This window comes from Hemibagrus wyckioides, linkage group LG18 (genome assembly GCF_019097595.1).
Source record: "Hemibagrus wyckioides isolate EC202008001 linkage group LG18, SWU_Hwy_1.0, whole genome shotgun sequence".
In the NCBI taxonomy this organism is placed as follows: Eukaryota; Metazoa; Chordata; class Actinopteri; order Siluriformes; family Bagridae; genus Hemibagrus; species Hemibagrus wyckioides.
The window spans coordinates 23,265,784-23,288,016 of record NC_080727.1 but is presented as its reverse complement, the minus strand read 5'-3'; the positions used below and the strand labels follow the sequence as shown (position 1 = coordinate 23,288,016).

At 39.8% G+C, this 22,233-nt stretch overlaps 2 protein-coding genes across 3 annotated transcripts; one reads left to right on the top strand and one right to left on the bottom strand.

Annotated features, from left to right (window-relative positions):
* The first annotated feature begins 2,432 nt into the window (after positions 1–2,432).
* tmem45b (transmembrane protein 45B) lies at positions 2,433–7,767 on the top strand. The gene is made up of 6 exons (XM_058415598.1): positions 2,433–2,790; positions 5,232–5,462; positions 5,554–5,757; positions 6,357–6,541; positions 6,681–6,823; positions 7,040–7,767. Exons 2-6 carry the CDS (start codon positions 5,273–5,275, stop codon positions 7,155–7,157), a joined length of 840 nt encoding a protein of 279 aa, XP_058271581.1. The 5' UTR covers positions 2,433–2,790; positions 5,232–5,272; the 3' UTR covers positions 7,158–7,767.
* On the bottom strand, positions 6,678–21,497 carry nfrkb (nuclear factor related to kappaB binding protein). Of its 2 annotated transcripts, XM_058415596.1 has the most exons (27): positions 21,467–21,485; positions 21,241–21,313; positions 20,862–20,998; positions 20,388–20,589; positions 19,899–20,026; positions 19,575–19,746; positions 18,806–18,910; positions 18,613–18,686; positions 18,444–18,528; positions 18,176–18,350; positions 17,976–18,087; positions 16,850–16,970; positions 16,465–16,542; positions 16,251–16,330; positions 16,091–16,137; positions 15,917–15,977; positions 15,637–15,811; positions 14,882–14,988; positions 14,663–14,786; positions 14,195–14,274; positions 13,003–13,208; positions 12,046–12,325; positions 11,121–11,330; positions 10,267–11,007; positions 9,200–9,306; positions 8,786–8,921; positions 6,678–8,675 (listed from the first exon to the last, which is right to left on the bottom strand). In XM_058415596.1, the coding sequence occupies exons 3-27, from the start codon at positions 20,985–20,987 to the stop codon at positions 8,547–8,549; spliced, it is 3,861 nt and encodes a 1,286-aa protein (XP_058271579.1). In that variant the 5' UTR covers positions 20,988–20,998; positions 21,241–21,313; positions 21,467–21,485; the 3' UTR covers positions 6,678–8,546. The 2 variants fall into 2 exon arrangements, with proteins under 2 accessions (XP_058271579.1, XP_058271580.1); XM_058415597.1 differs by lacking the exon at positions 21,241–21,313 and having other exon boundaries at positions 21,378–21,497.
* Positions 21,498–22,233: the final 736 nt, after the last annotated feature.

Genomic DNA, 22,233 nt, shown 5'->3' with positions numbered 1-22,233 from the left:
CACCTGACCTTCGTGTCTTAAAATAACAACTGACTGTTTCATTAAATATGGATTACTGAAGTCCATGTGTGTAATTTCATAGTTTTGAAATCTCCAGTATTGTTCTAGAATGTAGAAAATAAATCCCTAAACAAAAAACATTGAATTAAAAGGTGTGTCCAAACCTTTGACTGGTAGTGTATATTTTTAAAATTTTGAACTATCCATCCATCCATTTTTATACTCGCTTTATTCCTAATTAGGGTCACGGGGATCTGCTGGAGTCTATCCCAGCACACATTGGGTGAAAGGCAGGGGTACACCCTGGACAGGTCACCAGTCCATCACAGGACCACACATATAGACAGACAACCACACACACTCACACTCACTCCTATGGGCAATTTAGAATTACCAATCAACCTAATGTACATGTTTTTGGACTGTGGGAGGAAACCAGAGTACCCGGAGTAAACCCACACAGGCACGGGGAGAACATGCAAACTCCACACAGAAAGGACCCTGCCTGTTTGAACCCGGGATCTTCTTGCTGTGGGGTAACAGTGCTGACCACTGACCCACTGTGATGCCCAATTTTGGATTATTTAACCAAACAAATTTATGCTGGAAGTTTACATTTGAAAAGTTTTAAAAAGATTATCACAAAATACTGACTTTAGCCAAACAATTAAAACCCAGATATGGCTTTCTGTCATCTTAACCAATTGTTGGTTTAATATTCAAAATAGAACCAAAAAAATAAATAAAAAATACTGAGCTCTCATTTTCTTCTTTAGTACTTAGCTGTAGTAGTCTGTGTCCAGTCACAGGCAGTAATGTGTACTATGTGCATTTGTAACAGGAAGCCAGTTGTAACATGACTTGTTTTTTTTGCAATGCAAAGCTAAGTGGCTGTACAGTGTTCGTGTCAAATTTCTGCCACACCGATTTTAGTTTTACTTTCAACCTGTTTCACCTCTTTATGCATTACCTCATAATGAAATTAAATAAAGTTAAATGTGTAGTGCTTCTATGTCAAACTTTACTGTGGTGTTACATCAGTGTATATAAGAAACTAGTCCTGTATGTCTTTTAAATGTAATACACCAATCAGTCATAACATTATGACCACCTGCCTAATATTGTGTTGGTCTGCCTTTTGTTGCCAAAACAGCCCTGACCCATCCTGCACTGGGTATTCTGACCCCTTTCTATCAGAACCAGCATTAACTTCTTCAGCAATTTGAGCCTCAGCTTCCCATGACCCTGTCGCCAGTTCACCACTGTTCCTTCCTTGGAAGTTGTAGTTTTGGAGATGCTCTGATCCAGTGGTCTAGCCATCACAATTTGGCCCTTTTGGTCAAACTCGCTCAAATCCGCTTGTCCATTTTTCCTGCTTCTAACATCAACTTTCAGGACAAAATGTTGACTTGCTGCCTAATATATCCCACCTACTAACAGGTGCCATGATGAGGAGATACTCAGTCTTATTCACTTCACCTCTCACTGCTCATAGTGTTATAGCTCAGTTTATGTTTTGATACAGGGACTGGACACATAAAGTTTTCACAAGGAAACAGTGTTGAGTAGCAAATACAATTATTTTAGAATACATACAAGGAGGAAGTTTGGATAGCTACAGACTGGAAAAAAAAACAGGTGAAGTTGTTGTTGTTTTTCTTTTGTCACCTGTACAATTTGCATGAGCCTGTGTGCACTACAGCCTCAGATTCCTGTTCTTGGAACCTGCCATTGTAATGATTTGTTTTTTTATTTATTTTTTATTTTATTTGCAAATTGCCAGCTACATACGCAGAATACATTTTTATTTATTTATTTACATTTTTCATATCACAGTCTGATGTGACCAATGTGACCACTGTGCATTATTTTATGTATTGCGATGCTGCTGCTACCTGATTGGCAAATTAAATTAAAGCATAAATGGACAGAGGGGCTATTCATTGGTCAATGAGTGCGTAGTGCAAACCGCACATGATTCATTTATGTTCATTCTTTACATATAATACGTTTCCCTAACATCAGAAGTTTAGGGCATTACATAGTGAAATGCAGCACTTTCACATGATCTCATTTTACTCACATAATCGCACGTGAAAAACCCTCTGATAAGATGTTTATTTATTAAAGGGTTATGTATATATATATATATATAAAACAAGTGGATTTTGTTTGAAATATCTAGAAGCAAAATTGTCCCACGTGTGCTGAGTAGGAGTTTGTTCATCTGTTCGGGAGGTGTCCAAGGGTCAGAGAGGGAGGGGTCGGTAAACAGGTAGACAGGTAACTCGGTGAGTTTCCATCTCAACACACACGCGCGCGCACACACACAGGAGCGAGATCCACAGGTTACTCCAGTGTGTCAGCACGGTACACACACACACACACACACACACACACAGGTATGTGCAATTAAATTTCTTTTTTGTATTACTATTCGGGCGATTTAATAAAGATTTGTACATAAGAATTATAGTTAACACAGCTGAAATTTAAACTAATACAAATTCTTTTATCACTAGGTTGCAATTAATCGAAGTTTAGTTTAGTTGGTGATTAATCACGAGTCCAGGACTGTGACCGCGCAGCTGCGTGACCGCGCAATCACAACAATTAGGTTTCGGTAAACCTGTCGCGTCGGTTTTCTCCGTGTTACCAGAACAGAGAAGGCTATTCAGAAGAAAGGTTTCAGCTTTAGCAAGTCATCACAGACCTTCAAATAAATCGAGGCAAAGTGCATGCTGATGATGCTGAAGATCTCTGGCTGAGGCAGTGAACAAGGGCGCAAACGTAAGATAAGGACTTTTATTTTTAAAATAATGATAATAAATAAATAGAAAATGATAGTGGGAAATGTACAGTTTATGTCTAAAGCCAACATTCATCAAAAAAAAAAAACTAATCATGCAACATATTTAAAAAACATTTAAAAGTTTGGGTTGTACTAGTGAACGACTTTGTACTGCAGTATAAACTGACCATAGCTCCAGTGGAATGGTTTATTTGTAACACTGCGTTAGTTGCTTGAACTTATTGTTCCTATAGTAACACTATAATTGTTCCTATAGTTCACTGGGACATGGTGACAGGAAACATTAAATAAAACAGTAACAAAAAAACTTGTAATATAACCATAAAAACAGCAAAATACACCCAGATCAGGCAGTGACCGGTGAAGTGAATAAGACCTGTTAGTGGGTGGGATATATTAGGCAGCAAGTGAACATTTTGTCCTCAAAGTTGATGTTAGAAGCAGGAAAAATGGACAAGCGTAAGGATTTGAGTGAGTTTGACCAAAAAGGGCCAAATTGTGATGGCTAGACCACTGGATCAGAGCATCTCCAAAACTGCAGCTCTTGTGGGGTGTTCCCGGTCTGCAGTGGTCAGTATCTATCAAAAGTGGTCCAAGGAGGGAACAGTGGTGAACCGGTGACAGGGTCATGGGCGGCCGAGGCTCATTGATGCACGTGGGGAGTGAAGGCTGGCCCGTGTGATCCGATCCAACAGACGAGCTACTGTTGCTCGAATTGCTGAAGAAGTTAATGCTGGTTCTGATAGAAAGGGGTCAGAATACACAGTGCAGGACGGGTCAGGGCTGTTTTTGCAGCAAAAGGGGGCCGACACAATATTAGACAGGTGGTCATAATGTTATGACTGATCAGTGTATAATGAAGTGTGAAGCGTTGTGTTGCTGGGATGTTTCTTTAGTTATGGATAGAGACTCCTGCGTCAGTCTGTGCGCTTTCCGGTGGTTTCTCACAAGCTGCGTTTTTTATTGACTACAATAATGGAAAAGCGATAGAAGCTGGTGAGAGAATGAATGTGTATAGCTGCATCACACCACCTTGTCAATGATTACTTTCCTGTAACAACATACATTCATCTAAATGGCCAGTGAATTCATCTGGACGTCTCATGAGGTTCATACAATACACAGTACAATCAGGAAAATCCCTAAATAAAACCTGCCCCCGTTTTTTCCTTAATTACTTTAACATTAAGTCAAGTAAAAAGGCCCAGATAAAGCTGGTGTGTCCTGGCTCTTTAAATTTCTCTGAACTGTTTTGTTTCCACAACAACATGGGACATGGAGCAGATGAATTGGCCGGTGTTTATTTGTTGATAAGGTCATGGTTCTGCTTTTTGTTTATACTGGTGAAGAAATCCACAGAATATTGAGAAGACGTGCATAAATTTAACAATATGGTTGATAAATGAAATTATCATTGCAAAGAAAGTTGTGATGTGATAAATACTTTGATGATGAAGTTATATGAGGCAAGAAAAAATGAGCATTAATTTTTAGCTTAAATTTAACCTTTTATATAGCTAAAGTAGGGCTTATTTGAAATATTTTTTTGAAAGATTGCTATCTTTAAGTTTTATATTCATCTTACGTTACAAAATGGCTTCCATAAATATGCAACACCTACACCCCCCTCCACAAAGATTACACAGGATGTTATCTATTGTTTATACTGCTGTAAATTAACCGAAGACCAGTAGAAGAGCGATCACGGAGACTTGGAAGTATGTTGCAGGAATCTTTTATTGAAGATTAGAACACACTCAGAAGTGCAAGACAGACAAGAAACCTCTGGTATTTATACAGACTTTGGTAGGCTGTCCTTCAGGTTGTGTTAAAGCAGCCCCCTCATTTTCCCCTACCCCCTATTAGAGACTATGTTTACCCACTAAGATTTACGACCCATTTGGTTGCGAGAAAGAATGTTTACGACCTTTCCCGAACAGGTTAGTGAGCCTTCCTCTGCGAGAACACAAGAAAATTTGTTTCCCACAATTCCCCCTTTGAGAGTTCCCTTATAAACTCTCATAACTGTAATAAATTTTCAGGGGTAGTATGTTTTAACTTTAACAGTTGACGCATTTCTATGATGTGGTTTAGTTGTCTGTCGTATGCAACATATGAATACCTGACAGCATACATAGCCTAAAAGTAAAATTAATAGAATTAACAGAATTATATCAAATACATGCACACAGTTCAGATTATGGCGACTTTAGATTCTTGTCATTTTTGAAGTCACAGAGATAAGAAGTTGTGAAAACAGCAATGTAAATTTGAAGAGAAATAAAGAGAAGTAAAGTTGTATGTTTCCAGTGTGTGTCACGAACTAGGCCATGCCACAGAGGTCTATGAGGTTTGTGTGGTCAATTTTTGCTCTTCCTTTCATCTTTCATTCTCAAATAATTTCTTTTCTTTTGTGTAGTGTTGTGTGTTGGAGAAAGGATCAGAAGCAGACTGTAAAAGATGGCCAACTTTAAAGGACATGCACTGCCTGGCACTTTCTTCTTTCTCTTTGGCTTCTGGTGGTCTGTGAAATATCCACTGCGACACAGCTGGAAGAAGAAACAACATGGCATGAGGCAAAATCTACCTCTGTTCTTTAACAGGATAGACCTCATTGAGGGCAGTGTGAAGATCTTTTTCGCTTTTGTTGGTGAGAGATGAACTCACACTCATGAACATGCATGAGGTTAGTTGTGTATTTTCAAGAAGTTAGATCATGTTGGGATTTACTCTCGTTCCAGGCATCATGGCTGAGCAGTTTGTACCTGATGGACCTCATGCTCACCTTTTCAATGGGGAATGGGTGAAGCTAATGAACTGGCAACACAGCACCATGTACCTCTTCTTTGGTATCTCTGGCATTGCAGATGTTCTCAGCATGTCCTCGCTTCCTGTCCCACCTGGCCTTGACCACTTTGGACTCTCTCTCGCTCTTTTTGTAGAAGGTACAACTCAACTAACAAGCCCCTCTCTCTATCATCTATTTCTATTTGTCTGTCAAAACAGATATTTGCTGTTTGCCAGATATAAGCTAATGTTTCACTGATTTGCTCACTTTTCTATATGTTGCACTTAGGGCAATATGCTAACTGCTCCACAGAGTTATTATTGCAGTGGCCTAGTGGTCAGAAATAGGAACTGTTGAAAAAAATAATAATAGTGGGTTAGGTTCAGGACTTCCCCATGATGTGTGGTGTTCTGAAGAATGGGGATGTGGGGTCAGGGAGCAGTAGGCTGACAGGGCTACCAAATCTGGACTTGTTTGCAATTAATTTTTTTTTTTAATTAAAGGTACGTGCAAACATCTTTGCTGAAACCTTGCAACCCCGGTCAATGATATTAGAAACACTGTTCTGAAGAATCCAAAGACAATTATATGACAAAAAACGCCACTGAAACCAAGGGGCCAAGCCCAACCCCTGACAAACAACACCTGAACTCAGTGATTTGGAGGGGTGTCCCCTTTTGGCAATATAGTGTATTAAATTGTCCATCAGTCATGAATGGAAGCTATAACAGTTTTCCTGTCCTGTTTCTCATCCAGGGTTCCTTTTCTATTTCCACGTACATAGTCGGCCTGCTCTGGACCAGCACATTCACTCGTTGCTCCTAGTGGCTATATTCTGTGGGGCAGCCAGCACTATGCTTGAGGCTTTTCTGCAAGATAATGCTCTGCTCGAGGTGTTCAGGTGCAGCCTGGCTATACTGCAAGGCACCTGGTTTTATCAGGTGAGATCAGCATCAAAGCACAGTTACCTCACTTTTCAATTCACCTCGTGGTTCAATGGAGTTGAATAGAGGACCTCTGACTAATAAGAATGTAATTTAGTACCTTTTAAGGTTCTGAACCAACAGTTATTTCCTACAGATCGGTTTTGTGTTGTATCCTCTAAATGGACAAGAGTGGGATCTGGAAAACCACGGCAACATCATGTTTATTACTATGTGCTACTGTTGGCATTATGCAGTAGCTTTGTTGATTGTGGGTGTGAACTACAGCACGGTGTGGTGGTGAGTGCAAATCATTCTCAAATCATTATGTAAAGTAAAATGATGCAATGCAAATGCTTTCCCTGGCCTACAAACATTTCTTTGCATAAGAGTGTCAGGGTAATTAGCTGATTGGTTAGATCAGGTGTGTTAGAGCTAGCCAAATGGTAATCACAGCTATATATCATTACCCTGTATAAATGAAAAGAATGAATACTTTTTTCTGTCATATTCCAGGATCACCAACCGGTACGGAGGGAAGCAGAGGACAGATTTAGAATTCAGCCTCAGGAAAACCACTCAATCGGACACTAGTTCCCAGAAGGCTTTGCTCCAGGAATCGGATGAAGAATAGACTTCTGGTAACTAGCATATGAAGATTTCAGCTGATATCAGTAGAGATACAAATTCTGCTCCTTCAGAATTCCTGACCAAACCCGCCTGCTCCTGCAGGAATTTTTTTAGCTAATCCCGCTAATCCTGCAAATGCATTTTTGTTTATCTAGTAGAAAAGCACTTATTGAGTTGTTATTTTATTTCATGGCATCACAGAGCATTTTATCTTATCATTATGCCTTAATGTTTCATTATGTCCAGTTATTTATAGTTCTACTTTTGTGAGTTATTAAGTTCAGATTAAACTCATTCATGTGACCAGACAAACAAGCCAATAATTATAAGAACTCAATAATAAATATAATAATTTTTATAGTGTTGGACTGTGATTTCAAATTGAGAACCATTGATTTAAAACACAGCAAAAATACATCGGAATAATAAATACCTAACATAACTGATTAGAAATAGATTAGACTGCTTTAGATCCAACTTTAATCAAATAGTATAAATGTTCATAATGAACAAGCTTTCCTAACTGAAAACCACAATAATGTGTTGATCAAAAACATAAGCATAATTTGTGTGTGTTCCAATGAAACCTGTGAATAAAGTACTTTTTTTTCTAAGCGGTGGTAAAGTGCTTTATTTTCCATATAGCACCTGGAACAATTAGAATTTTAGGCTGATTTTCCGTCAACCTTCTTAAATAGATACAACACCTGCAGCACACGAGGCAGCCCAGTTTCTTCCATGAGGATGAAACTGATGTGTGAGCACTCGCATGTAGATGCTCATATGCATTCATGGTTGTATTCACATTATTACAGTCATCCATAGTCTGAGAACAATGTAAACATTAGGATTGATTCATGAAAGGTATTGTCCTTTAATTGTGCTCAAAATGAGCAGACCATCTATGGTCCAGATCAGGGCTCTAATCAGGATTAAATTGTCAAAAATGTTTGGGTCAAGCAAGGAAGTCATGGTATCTCGGAATTCAGTATAATTCATTATAGCTATAATTTTATTGGCATACTTAATAAAGTGCCTTGCAGTTTCAGTATTGTAGAAATGGTAAAGAGAATAAACAAGATTATTTATTTAAGATGACAATTCAAATTTCACATTATCGTTTTTTTATCGACTGTCTCTATATACACAACATATAAGAAGGAAGCTGTTCAATTCATAAAACTACATGAAGGGTCATGGTTCAATGTGTCCATGTGGTGGTCTTCTACCTTTTCACCTACCATGGATCACCCAAACATGGGACTCTATACTATACTGAACAACAGCTCCATGTCAAATGGAAGCCAGTATTTCAGACTTTTGCAGAGCTCTGGCAAAACACTGGCTTTCCATAGAATGGTGCTGGCATTCTGATTTAAGTTGTTGGTGGCGTTTACTGTGGGTCAGGAGTTGTTTTGGCTGAGGGGGCAGTAGACACCACCATAGTGGACACTGTAGATTTAGGGGAGCTGGATGCTGAGTGTTGCTGAAGTTGCTGTGCTGGGACAGTCTGAATACGGACCTGTAAAAGAGAAAGGAGGAACACTTAAATGTTTTAGCTTATTAGGAAAGTTCAGATATGAGATAACAGTGGACATGGGAGTAATGGGGGTTAATTGCTAAGAGGCTGACCTGTGTGGCCTGGCCCTGTTGCTGCAACTGCTGCAGCTGCTGAGCCGTAACGAAGCTGACAGGCTTGTTCCCGGCGATGAGCTTGGTGCCTGCTGGCATGCTGGTCAAGATAATATTCCTGCCAAGATTACTGATACTGCATATAGAACACAGGGAGGGTAGCATCAGACAGGCAGCTATGGGAACATTAGGCTGCATCTAAACAGCATATGATACTGTTCTCTCTTTCAGTCAGACAAACAAAACAGTCAAACTTTAGGCTTGAGCCTAAAGTCTACCTACACTTCAATAACAATGAGCATGTCAAGTACAGGAAGTGACAAAACATGCAAACAGTAAAGGAACATTAACAGAAGATGAATAACCACAGTGCTGGATTCTGATATAAACTGAAAAAAAATTGAAGAAGCTCACTTAGTACTGAGGTTTCCTTTCAGTATTGGTGTAGTGACCACACTTTTGCTCTTCAGAGGTTGACTAAGAACGGACAAAGGCACCGTGATCCTTGCAGGTAACTTCCCCTGAGGAAGTAAAAATACACAGTTAGTAAACAAGGACTTATGAAATGCCTACAGCTTCCAGTGTAACGTTCTGCAGACTACAAGACTAACTCACAATATAATAATACATTAAAAACTAGAAACCTTTATGTATTATTATTATTACCATTATTATTATTCTTAACATTTTCCTCACAAACAATGCCTTCTTGGAATCATTTCACTTTTCCCTCAAACTACTCCCTCAAACATTTCTCCAGCTCTGTCTTTAATCATGCAATTAAATGAAATAAAAAAAATAAAAGACCACTGCAAAATAATCAGTTTCTTGTGTTTTTTTCTCCCAGGTTCATGTATTGGTGAGATGAAGAGTTTTGTTCGATTTTTTGTGAACTGCTGACAATATTTCTCCTAAATACAAAATATAACTATTGTTATTTAGAGTGTATATTTAAAGGAAATGACAACACATCAAAATAACCCAAGATCATGCAGTATTTGCAGAGCTTTAATAACTCAAATAAAACAAAATGCAAATAATTTGTAAACAGATTGTGTTAATGCTTTGGCTAAATAACATTAAGAGATCAGTATTTAGAGGAATAACCCCGATCTGCATGGGTTTTGGCTCCATGATCTCCACCAGTTTCTCACATTGCTGTTGGGGAACTTTATACCACTCTTTTTGTAAAAAAGCAAACAGCTCAGCTTTACTTGATGGTTTGTGACCATCCATCTTCCTCTTGATGACATTCCAGAGGTTTTCAATAGGGTTCAAATCTGGAGATTGGGCAGTGCTCTCTTATCTTTTTTCCAGAGCTAGATATATATGCAACTAAGCAGACGGTCATGACCAACATCAGAAGGTTGCCACTGTTGGGCCCCTGGGCAAAGCTCTTAACCATCAACTGCTCAGTTGTAGGTCACTTTGGAAAAATCAGCCATAACTGACACAAATGAAAAGCAAATGTAAATGCTTACTGGTTGTGTGGCCACTACTGTAGCAGTGGCAGGCACTTGTCTCACTGTGGCTGCAGCAGTGCCCAGAGAGAGCGACGAACCCACAGCAGAAGAGCCCAGTGTCACTCCTTTGGCCCCTGCAACTCCACTTGTTGCTATGGTAACCGTGGCTGCCCCTGAAGAAGCAGTGCCAGGCTTGGCACTTGTAGTGGTGGTGACTGGAACCGCCTGACCCGGTTTCTGTGGCATCACTCCCAGGCTGGGCACAATGCGAATGGTGGTCCCGCCAGCTTTTGAATCTGAGGAGGTGACTGTAGAGAAGGTGCGGGCTTTGGGGTCTGCCATGGTGACAGCCAGGGCAGGCATGAGGCGGATAGCAGTATCGCATGTGGCCTTTACCAGGGTAGCAGTGCCTGGTGCTGGCAGGGAAGAAGGAGCTTTGGCAGTCAGAGCCTCAGCTGTGGCTGGGGGGACAGGGTTGGATGAAACAGTGGGAGGGGCTTGCTGTGGGGTCACATGCAGAGTGGCAGAAATGCCCTTAGCAGTGGTGCTGCTGGCACTGCCCAGCATGTCAGGGGTGAGTTTGAGAGTAGCCATCATGTCTGGGGTGATGCGCAATACCGTCTGTCCTTTAGCATCTGTGGTGATTGAAGAGGGCGGCAGGCGCAGCACATCCTTACCCTGAATTCGGAGGTTGGTGGCAGTCAGTGGGATGCCTGTAGTGTTCTGGGCTTTCACACCGAGTTGACCAGTAATAGCAACCTGGAGGTTTTGTGGAGAGTTAATTTATACATATAAATGCACACAATAAGATACGTCAATCTACATTAAACAGATAGCTCAACGCCCCCGCTAGTCTGAGTGGGAGTTTGTACCTGTTTGATGATGTTCTGGCTGGTGACCCCTTGCAGTACTGCAGGAGATGGGGTGTTGGCTGCAGGACTTCCTGGTGAACTGCTCTGAGCTTTACTGACAGCAACAGCAGAAGCCAGGCCTGGCACAGAGATACCAGTTTGACCTCTTGATGCCTGCACCTGGATAGGACTTCCTGTGGACTGGCTCCTCAGGGGCAGAGTCACCACAGCCTGCACACATGACAAAAGGTCCATAGCATCATACAAGAGTAATGTGTCTAGCATAATAAGTAGGCATCTTTTAAGGTAGAAAAAAGGTCATTCTAACATACTGGCATATTCTCAGGGTGGGTTTTAGAAAAACTTTTTTATGTTATAAAACATCAGCACTCTTTATTCGCTACAGAGCTCTTTATGTTTCAGTCAATCATTTTCAACATTCCCAGGTCAGGCACTTTGTTTATTCATTCATATACACTGATCAGCCATAACATTATGAACACTGCCAAGTGAAGTGAATAAGACTGATGATCTCCTCATCATGGCACCTGTTAGTGGGTGGGATATATTAGGCAGCAAGTCAACATTTTGTCCTCAAAGTTGTTGTGTTAGAAGCAATATTGGGCAGGTGGTCATAATGTTATGCCTGATCATGTATGTATTATAAAAGAATTAGATTTATTTATACATACAAAAACACACACAATGTTTGCATTGTTTATGATTCAGAATCTGAATCAAAATTCAGAATCAGAGTCTTTTCAGTAACATTTCTTCTAAATTTTGTCTAAAATATACTGAGTGTTAAATCAAAAATTGTGAAGCCAGTATTGTAAATCAAACTGAATTGTAACAGCTGTGTATCACTACCCCTGTAGTAAACAGTGAAATCAGCATTTATAACATTCCTAAAATTACAAAACCAGTGTTTAATTTGAGTGCTCACCTGGGCAATGCCCTTAGTGTGGGCTACACTGACAGGCAGTCTCATATGGTGGGGGGTCTGGTGGTGGATCAGTGTGGCTGCCTGGCCCGCGGAAGCAGCAGGAAGGCCAGGTTGAGCAGTAACTAAACGCACCTGTGACAGAGACCCTGTTGAAGCTGAATGAGCTACAACTCGAGCTGCAGGCTGCACTGAGGCCTGTTGGGAGGCCTGAGGAGCAACCTGAGTGGCAGACAGCAAAGTGCCCAGCTGAGGCATGGAGGGAGGAGACACCAGCAGGACGCTGCAGAGAGCATGTGCAAATGAATAACACATTCATTATCTCTGCACATTAATGGAAATATAGCAGATGGGGTTTGGTTTAATGTGGATCTGCACTGGAAGGAAGGTATGTGGGGCTAAGCTAGAGGGATAATGACTAATGCATCACATGCATAGCTTTCTGCTCAGGTAGATAGAAAGATCCCAAAAATATACATGGGATGATAAACTCATGTAAGCAATGTTAGTCATTACTCCTCTAGTTCACAGCTAAACACCTTCCTCCTTATGCAAATCCACGCTAAACCACAACCCCACCTGCTGCACTAATACAATTAAAGGAATAATACTCAAATGTGGCACATAAGCAAATCTCACTTACCTATTTATTAAAAACCAGAATTGTTAAGAAATTCTTATGTGCGTCTTTATTTTTCTTATTATTTATTTCATATTTTAGTTTTGTACTCTACAATATCTTTTGAAAAATTTTAACATTTGCCCTTCACCGCACCTATACATTTATAAGTAAATTTTGAGCAAATGCTGTGTACAGGGAAAGCCGTCCAGTCTTGACTGTGCGCATTCAGTAAATAGATTTTAGTTTCAAAAGATAAGAAAGAAAATTTAGAGAACCGCTTTCAAAGTAAATACATTTACAGAATCACATTTAGTAAGATATTTGTAAGCAATAGTCACCTGGTTTTGACTGGATCTGGCACGCCTGCTTTGGTTGGTGTGGACACAGTAGGGGGTAGTGGAGATTTTGGAGTGCCTGGAGTGCTCGGTGTTGGTGTGCTGGGGGGTTGAGGTAAGCTGACAGCAGGTATAGAAACCCCTTCGGGTGCCGAGCTCTGGCCTTCTGTAGCACTGCTTTTCACGGCTGCTTCCTTGCTTCCAGACTTCTGTCACATACAAATATAACAATATGCAAATTTTCAGCCCACAAATTTTTACCATTTCAAGCAATTAAGAGAATAGAAATGTAAGCATGGAAACAAAGCCAATTCACACTGAAATGTTTGCTGAAACGTTTTCTAAACACATATCTCACACCCATCTTACAGCACAGTCATTTTAACCATCATTCACTCCATAGTCCAAAATGGCATTCATTTAAGCATATACTTTAGTCTTTTGCAGACTAATTTCTAACAATGTCAGAACTATGCAGCACTACAAAGTTACAGCACTTGCATGGTAATACTCATGTATTACACAAACACAGGGGACATGTAATCAATTTTCATATCAGCTTTTTGTTCTCCAACCTAAACTGCATGGAAACACAGAAATATAACACCACAATATGCTGTACACTTTAAGATCATAGTAATGATCTTATGTAATGTACAAAGACATTATCACTCTGCAACATGTATTTGCATAGCACAGTGTTTGTACAGTATGATAATCAGTTTATACCAACATACAACACTTAAACATACTTTACATCATTCAATATTTGTCTCATGCAACATTTTAAGTGAAAATGTTTGTAATTACAATTAGCAGATCACTACAGAAAAAAAGAAGCTCAGTTAAGAGGGTTTGGGATCATACAAGGCAGAGCAACGTAAGGTATTCTCTAAGTTTTTGGGTGCTATACATGAAGGATGTTGTATTCAGGACTATCCCAAATGTTTTGTAACATTTTTAAGTATGCTGAACTGTAATCAAAAATGCCGCTCCTATTGTTCCACTGACAATGTGTGTGCATTATTTCTTGTTTGGAATAAAAAACACTTTCTCTATTCTTACTGGTGCATTGATAGAATACAAGCGTTATGACTTAGTCAAAGGATTTCTGATTTGAACAAAAGGTTCAAAGGTGTAGCAGAGTTTTCTTTTTAATGAAAGTGTAACTGTGCTGCTGTGTATCAGGTCTTACAGGCTTGGGGGTAGGTTTGGGTTTCTGCTGCAGAGCTTTTCGTGCCTTGGCCGCAGCTGCTTGAGCCTGGTGGATCCTCTCTGCACAGAAACAGCACCATATCATCAGCAATAAGCTCATAAGCAATGACCAGTAACATATACAGACACATGGCCCTAATGTTCGGAATCCTAGCCCTCACCTTTTTACAGATACCCTTTCTGTTCCAGAACAATGCAAAATATCAATGTTGTAGTCACTATAAGATTTTAAAATACTAAATAATCAATGAAAGAACTAGTACAAAGTCTTTAACATTTAATCAGTAATTGTACAATGTAATAACACTATACCACCATCATCACACAGTCCTCTGCTTATCTTCTTTCTATTTACATTTGAGGCTCTGCGGGACATCTTTATGTCACATTTCATCTGGACCCTGACATTGCCCTCTGTAATTGTTACATCTGTTTTTCCAAAAATTACCAAACTCCTCCTGACTCCGGTCTCGGTGCAGGTAGATCCAAAGCTTGCGGCCAATGTCGTATTTCACGCATGGGTCCTTCTCATAGTGCAAGCGGTCGAGAGCACCACTAACAACTGTATTCACCTGTATGGAGCATAAAATTGAATAGTTTAGATCTAGAAACAAACCAGGGAAAGTGGTATAGTGAACCAAGGAGCAGTGTGGCATGGGCTTGGGACCTGTGCGCTGGTGACATCAGGAGCTAAGAACTGGGAGTCTTTTAGCAGCTCGCAAATCTCTGCTCGGGTGCCTTCACCATTGGGCAGTCTGGCAGCCGCGTCCCGCACTGAGGACACAGTAGAGTCAAGATCAACATGAATAATATACTAGAGGCATTTTTTATCTGATTAAATAAACAAACTTTACAAGAAGCTGGTCAGTACACAGGAGCTTTTACATTACTAGAGGGCTGGTTACTGAAATGATGAAATTAAGATCTGGGGCCGCATTTACTGACCACGTGTATGCATAGTTTTGTTCATGCACTGTATGCATGCATGTACAGTGCACACCTGACCAGACGCATGCAAGAACCCTAGTGGTAGAAAAGCGGTAATACTCTGCTGAGCTTCATCATATCAGTATAGTTGGTTAACCATCTTGGTGCTCACAAGATGAAGACAGATAAAACGTAGAGTTTCTAAAACAAACGTTTAAAAATTGATTGGGGTGCTGCATATTTTGAAGCTTTGATGAGTGAGATGTAGATTTGCAAAGTGTTTTTATCACCACTGGAAATTCTATACTGATAGTGAGGAATGAATCCTCAGTCGATTTCATTTGTCTATTTGATTTAATCTCTATTCTATGGCTTTAAGCTATAGCACATTTGAAATAATCGGGAGGGTGTTACCATTTCCCACACTACATTCAGTAATTATGGTATGACTAAAATTTTCAAATAAATCAGTGTACACTTGTTAAGCTATATTACCCAGTGAGAGGATGGTGACATAGGCTGGACGGTCAGAGCGCAGCAGTGAGTGCTCACGGGCTTTGTTGAGCGAAGTCTCCTTATCAAAAACTCCCTTGACCGGCCCCACCACAGACTCAAAGCCATGCATGCGAAAGGTGAAGGCTTTGTGAGGCTGGTCATAGCGTTGCTGCTCCTGTGTCAGAGATATGAGTCAAGAGTCAGATTCCAAACACAATTCAATTCAACTGTCTTATTTGCCTTGCTTCAACAATTTGCAGCACCACACCTCAGTACATACCTGCTCTTGAAAGACGTGCCGCTCCTCTCCTGTGCTGGGCCTCACTACATAATCAGTCCATCTGGCATAAGAGCAGAGCAGCCATTAAAAATGCAACACACAAAGATAATCTAAAAGGCTCTAGAAATCTAAAAGAATAATAATAAAAGAGGTTGTCGCTGAAAGACCACTCACACTCTGGGAGCTGGTGGAGTCAGTTCTGCTGCTTCTTCTCCTTCTTGCTATTAAAAAAGAAATTGACCGGTAATCAATAAGACTGGTAACCAATAGAAAATACACATGTACAGTATTTGAGTGCCAAAAGTGCTGGCACTGGTGGAGAACATAAAGATACCTTGACTACAGCCTGGTCCTTTGACTCCAGCCAAAGTAAGCAAAGAGCATTGAGATCCTTTTCACTGTCCTGAGTGGGTCCTAAGAAGATGAGAAGAAAAGCACAAAAAAGCAAAAAAATGGTTATAGATTAAACAAAACTGTTTCAGAAAAACAAATCTTTTTGCCACAGTTGCAATAAATTTAGTGGTTATAATGAAAAACAAACAATTCACCAGTCCATTTCCACTGCTGGGTGAGCTCTCGGAATTCAACATATGGAGTGAAGCCACTAGGTAGAGCCATAGAGCCAGCTGCAAGAGACCCAGAAAGAGGGGAGAGGAAAAAATGCTTACCACCATCTCATGAATGGATAGTTTAGAAACACAATCCTCTATGTCAGGGGTGTCCAATCATATCCGCAAAGGGCCGGTGTGGGTGCAGGTTTTCATTCCAACTGAGCAGAAGCCACACCTGAGTCTACTGTAAGCCAAGATCAGTTGATTAGCCATTTGGAATCAGGTGTAGCTTCTGCTTGGTTGGAATGAAAACCTGCATCCACACTGGCACTGGCCACTGGATAAGATTGGACACCTCTGCTTTATGTGAACTTATACTTACTCTCCCCAGCTAAGAACTGTATTGCGGGCACTGATAGCTCTGACCAACAGGGGGCCATTGAGAACCAGGGGTTGAGTGCACTAGCAGCAGAGGCCTGCCACTGTTGTACTTTCTCCTCAATCTGCAAGACAGGACTTCAAATTATGTTTTTTTTAAACAAGATAACGTGGCTGTCAGGTATACACTGTGAATAATGAGTCAATGATGAGCCTGATGGCACGCATGGCACGATTTTCCATTAATGTTGCTTTGTTAAAACTCTTGGATATCTCTAACTTTTTGATTAGCTCTTATTTTCCCCTGTGTGTTTTATGTATTGTTGTATGTAGATTTAAATATAAAAACAACATTCCCAACAGTTTTAGACTGATGGTATCCTAAGTCTGTGACCTATTGAGCCAGTGATAATGTATTCATTGATAGAGACTTTAAACCACTCTAGTACGTCACTCTGGATAAGAGCGTCTGCCAAATACCAGAAATGTAAATGTAAATGTAAATGGATATAGAAGACAATCAGACAGATCAGAAAACCATCAGGGTGGCTGTTTCCTAATATTCAAATTAGCACGCTTGATTGACAACCTCTGTTCAAGACTTTCAGACAGCCATGCCACACAAGCATAAGTAGGCATTGTTAAACATTTACATTCAAAGATTCTCAATTAACTTTCTATTTCTACACCATATGCATCACAAAATACAGTTTTTGCTACCAGCAATAAATAGTGCTGCATTTAAAAATAACACTGAAAACACTGAAGGGGGGCTGTGGTAGCTCAAGTGGTTAAGCCGCTGGGCTGTTAGCACGAAAAGATATCCGTAGTATCTCAGAAAAGCATAATGTGACAATGATGGTGATATTAAATGTCTCATCACCCGGTCTTACTTCAAATTATAGAGTTCTCACAGCAGGTCTGCCTTCTCTCTGTAGATTAGTTTTTTTATTTGCTAGTTTTCACAGATTTGAGTAATTTTAATAATATCTTAAAATTATGACTAGACTGATATTATTTATATTGACCAAAATTTAACGCAGGACTTTTCCTTCCTGTATTGTTATATGTGTAATAACAGTGCTTATAAACAACAGCAGTGGTTGCTCAAAGCATTTTGGTGAGTATACCAGTGAAGAGGATGCCAGATTCTCCTGTCTAAGGATGTCTTCTAGAAGATGAAAGAAGCTAATGGCTATTCCTTCCACAGTGTCAGGGCTGTTCTGGGACTCCTCCATAGCTCTGTCGTGAAGAAAAAAAGACATTAAATCAGTCTGCAAACTCTGGTAACTCTGTGTGTGTGTGTGTGTGTGTTGGAGGACATGCTCACTCTTCCTTAACGCTCTGCAGGAGAGCAGGTGTGCTGTCACTAATGGTGGCAGACAATGAGGCCGCCGGTGTCTGACCCTCACAGCCGTCGTCAGATTCGGTTTTAATGGGTCGCAGCTTCTTCCTCCTTTTCTCTTCCTTCATCTCCTTCTTAGACAAGGCCAAGTCAATTAAAGCTACATGCATGAGAAATAACACACACACAACCATTACAGAAACCGCCTTAATCCAGGAGATTAAGAAAATGTAATATTTCTCATAAACCTCACCCATATTGGATCCTTTTCTGCCGATGTTTACTCGAGACATGATGTCACCAAGGTGCAAGTCTGATGTCATGAAGTCAGGATGATCCTAAATATTTACACAATGTAACTAATACATTTTATTTCATATGATGTGTCACAGCCGTGGTGCAGAAGGTTTGAATCAACTCACTGGCTGTCTTTTCCTCTTCTCTCGGTGTCTTCTCATCATGGCTCTTAAGTCCTTCTCTCCCAGCTCTGGCTTATCTGAATTGAGCAAAAAATAAATAATTTATTAATAAATTATTAATAATTAATAAATTATTTTCCTCAAATCTGCCAAGATAACTGATATGAGATAGAAGTGGATAAGATATGACACTGACCTATAGTTTTCATGTCCTGGGTGAAGAGACTGGGAAGAACCCTGAGAGAGACTGTAGGTGTTGGAGAAGACGGGGATGGAGGCGTCGACAGCCAAGAAGCCGTGTCTTCAAAGCATGACAAAAATCTTTAAAATGTGTTCTAATTGTTCTAATGAGTGTTCTAATTCTTAAAATGAGTGTTCCAAATTCCTCAAAAAATTGTTGTACAAATTCTCACAAATTGAACTTGTAAGTGTTCAAATTTTTTTCTAACAATTCTTTTAAATCACCTGTGTCTGTGTAAAGCTCACAACATCATCAAGGACACCTCTCATCCAGCCCATAAACTGATTACCCTCCTACCCTCTGGGAAGAGGTTCAGGTGCCTGCGGTCCAAGAATGGATGTATATTCTATATATTCACACATTCTGTACATTCATATATATAGCCTTCGCTCCCACGTGCATGAAGAGGAGATCGTCAGTCTTATTCACTTCACCTGGCAGTGGTCATAATGTTATGTCTGATCAGTGCATTTCACTACAGCTTTGCACTTCTGGTTAACGAAATGCAGTTAGCATCTGTCTTGTACGCATGCGCAATGACAATAAAGTTGAATCTAATCTAATCTATTTCCTATGATAAGTGTTCCTTGATTCTGATTCTTTTAATGTGTTCCGATTAAGGAAATAGTTTCTGTCTAAAGCATTAGATAAATTAGAAATCAAAGACTCCTAACCGTAGCCTCTTAGCAAACACAAGTTAGAGATTACATTTCACCAGACTCACCATCTTCATCAGAGGACACATTGCTGTCCCCACACTCAGTCTTCACCTCCCGAAGTATACGTCTCACTCTACGCTTCACACGCTGCTCTCGCTCCTCTCTGTGGGAAGGAGGAGGATAACACCTTTTCACTGCCAGCTCTGGCCCACTGCGTACAGCCATGTCCAATAACTCCTACCCAGGAATAAAACATCACACAATAGAAGAAGACATTTAAAGAATGAATTTAGATGACATAAGTGATCTAAATGACTTAAATGACTTTAGAATTCATTTAAAATGAATGTCATTTAAATATGTTTTTCTATCGTCAGCTTGTTTGATACCTTTCTGGAGATGAGGATCTGCTTGAGCAGTTTGTGGTAGTACTGCTGGAGAGAGTAGATTTGACGCTTTTTCTGGGACTTTACGCAGAGCTGCCTGTACTTGACCACTTCAGGGTTAAAGTAGCCATCTAAAGAGCAGATTTTTTTTAACAGTGTTAAGTATATATACTTTATATGAGAGTTGCACATGCAACAATGTCTGTCCATTCAAATGAACAGGACTCTAACATGAGATCACTTTACATACCTTTGTATATTACAGTGTGCAAATGTGTAAAATGATTTAAAGGCACTAGTGCAATTGATTTAAATTCCACAACACAGTTGGTGGTTCACCCAAGTCAACTGAGCAGCATCTCTAACATTACTATCATGGGAGAAGCAACCTGAAGCAAGTCTGTAGATAGTGAGCCGAACTGAACTATACTCGATAAAAGCAGGATCCTATAAATAGCTGTATCTATCAGTAGGACTATGAATGAGAAGTACCTCTAAATAGCTTCTGAGCAAGATGCAGAGGATTTCCAAAGCAGATGTTCTGGCCATTGAAGAGGTCACTAATGACCCTGTCCTGCTCTAAAACATTATTCTCTGGAAAGTGTGGAAGGAGCTGGCGGAGGTGTTGTCTCTGTCCATCAGTCAGAACCTCAGACCAGGTGCTTTCACTCATCACAGAGAAGAAAATCTCTGGCTGCTCAGACACACAACATAAAACACACACAGATATATATTCAAGTCTTTGACAGTGTTGAAGATTGCATTTAAGTTCATTATAAATATTAATATGCAAAAACTTTCAGGGAAGGTTTTTCCTTTAATGGTGTCGTGATTGTGAAAGGACAGGACACTGATCATTTGAGGGAACACAGGACTTAATACGTTCTAAAGCACATAACTACCATGGCTCTTAATTGTGTTCAGAATATTCACACATCCCAAGACCTAGTACATGTTGTTACTCACATCTTCTAGAATATCTTCTGGTATCCGGACTCTGCAGTTTCCCAGCATGCACTCCTCCATCACACAGCCATCGTAGTCCATCCCTGAGTCCAGGGGGTCTGTTAGCATGTGATCTAAAGAATCCATCTCTCAGAAACCTTGAAAGGAAACACACAGCGTGAGATTCTTCACCTTTGGGAAAGTTACTCTGAACATGGCATATATGACCAGTCGCAGGCTGACACAGAGCGTGCCAATTAATTGTAATCGCTTATAGTTACGTAGCTTTGAATAAACCTAATTCAACATAGATTCAGAAGCGAACAGTAAACGGGCAACGGGGATTCACATGAATTATTCTTGTAAATATTTTTGTTAGCCAGCTAGCAAACAAGCATACCTCCGCATCCAGATCATTTAGCTTACTGCTGCCTCCTTCTGTTAGCACCTAGCTCATTTTTTTCCAGAAACAACTTGAAACAAATCCGCATAAAAAAAGCCTGCATTTAAGTTCACATCAAAAATAAAACAACTTACCATATGTAAACTATATTAAATGGAATAATAATAATAATAATAACAACAACAATAATAAAAGACAGCTAGTTAGTTAGCCAAACACTGACTTAGCATTCTGAAAGTGGGGTAGGAACAATAACAGCGCTGCACCATCCTGCGTTTCCGCTTCCACATCTTATTCGGAAATGGTGCCGACTTTGTGTTTATTCCTCTTTCTCAAAATATTGCTACTTCACGCAAAAAAGGTGTCTATTTAATAAATGAAAACTATTAAAACTCAATTAGAAAGCGAGAACAACACGAACAAACAAGTGCAAAAACGATTAATATATTTATTCTGTAAAACAGCAGTCATAATAGAAATGGCCAAACTTCGGCCCATTGTGGGTGAATGCACATGAAGATGAACTGAGTCTGTACATCTTCTGGGAAAGAAACTAGAGAGAAATAATCAGTCTTAACTCACAAACTCACAGTAAATCTTTTAATAAGTATGAGTTTACTGTCCATCATCCATTTTTTCATCAGAATCCAATGGTTTTAGTGATATTCACTTTTTCTTTAGTGAATAAGTCTACAGGTGAACTATTGTTTCTTTTTAAACACAGAGAAATACAGCATCATAATATAAATATAAACAATCCACCTGGTTCATGAGACACCATTAAATTATTATATGCCTATTATCGTCAAAAATGACAAAAGTCTGACAGGGGCTGTGTAGTTTGCAATCTAAAACATTAAACATATCACAGGTTAAACCTGTAGGACTTTACAAAGGTGTTAAGGTTTCTATGACAGTTATGCATACTGTAATCATTAGACTAAAATAAATAACTAACTAAAATGAATAACAAAGCTGTTTAGTAACATA

What these genes read in the sequence shown, in the direction of transcription:
- tmem45b (XM_058415598.1), top strand. Translation starts at nt 5,273, where the DNA reads ATGGCCAACTTTAAAGGACATGCACTGCCTGGCACTTTCTTCTTTCTC. An exon ending in TCTCGCTCTTTTTGTAGAAG is followed by an intron (nt 5,758 to 6,356) that starts GTACAACTCAAC and finishes TTTCTCATCCAG; the next exon opens with GGTTCCTTTTCTATTTCCAC. An exon ending in AAGGCACCTGGTTTTATCAG is followed by an intron (nt 6,542 to 6,680) that starts GTGAGATCAGCA and finishes TATTTCCTACAG; the next exon opens with ATCGGTTTTGTGTTGTATCC.
- nfrkb (XM_058415597.1), bottom strand. Translation starts at nt 20,987, where the DNA reads ATGGATTCTTTAGATCACATGCTAACAGACCCCCTGGACTCAGGGATG. An exon ending in AGAAGAGGAAAAGACAGCCA is followed by an intron (nt 18,529 to 18,612) that starts GTGAGTTGATTC and finishes GTAAATATTTAG; the next exon opens with GATCATCCTGACTTCATGAC. An exon ending in CCAGATCCAGTCAAAACCAG is followed by an intron (nt 12,326 to 13,002) that starts GTGACTATTGCT and finishes TGCTCTCTGCAG; the next exon opens with CGTCCTGCTGGTGTCTCCTC.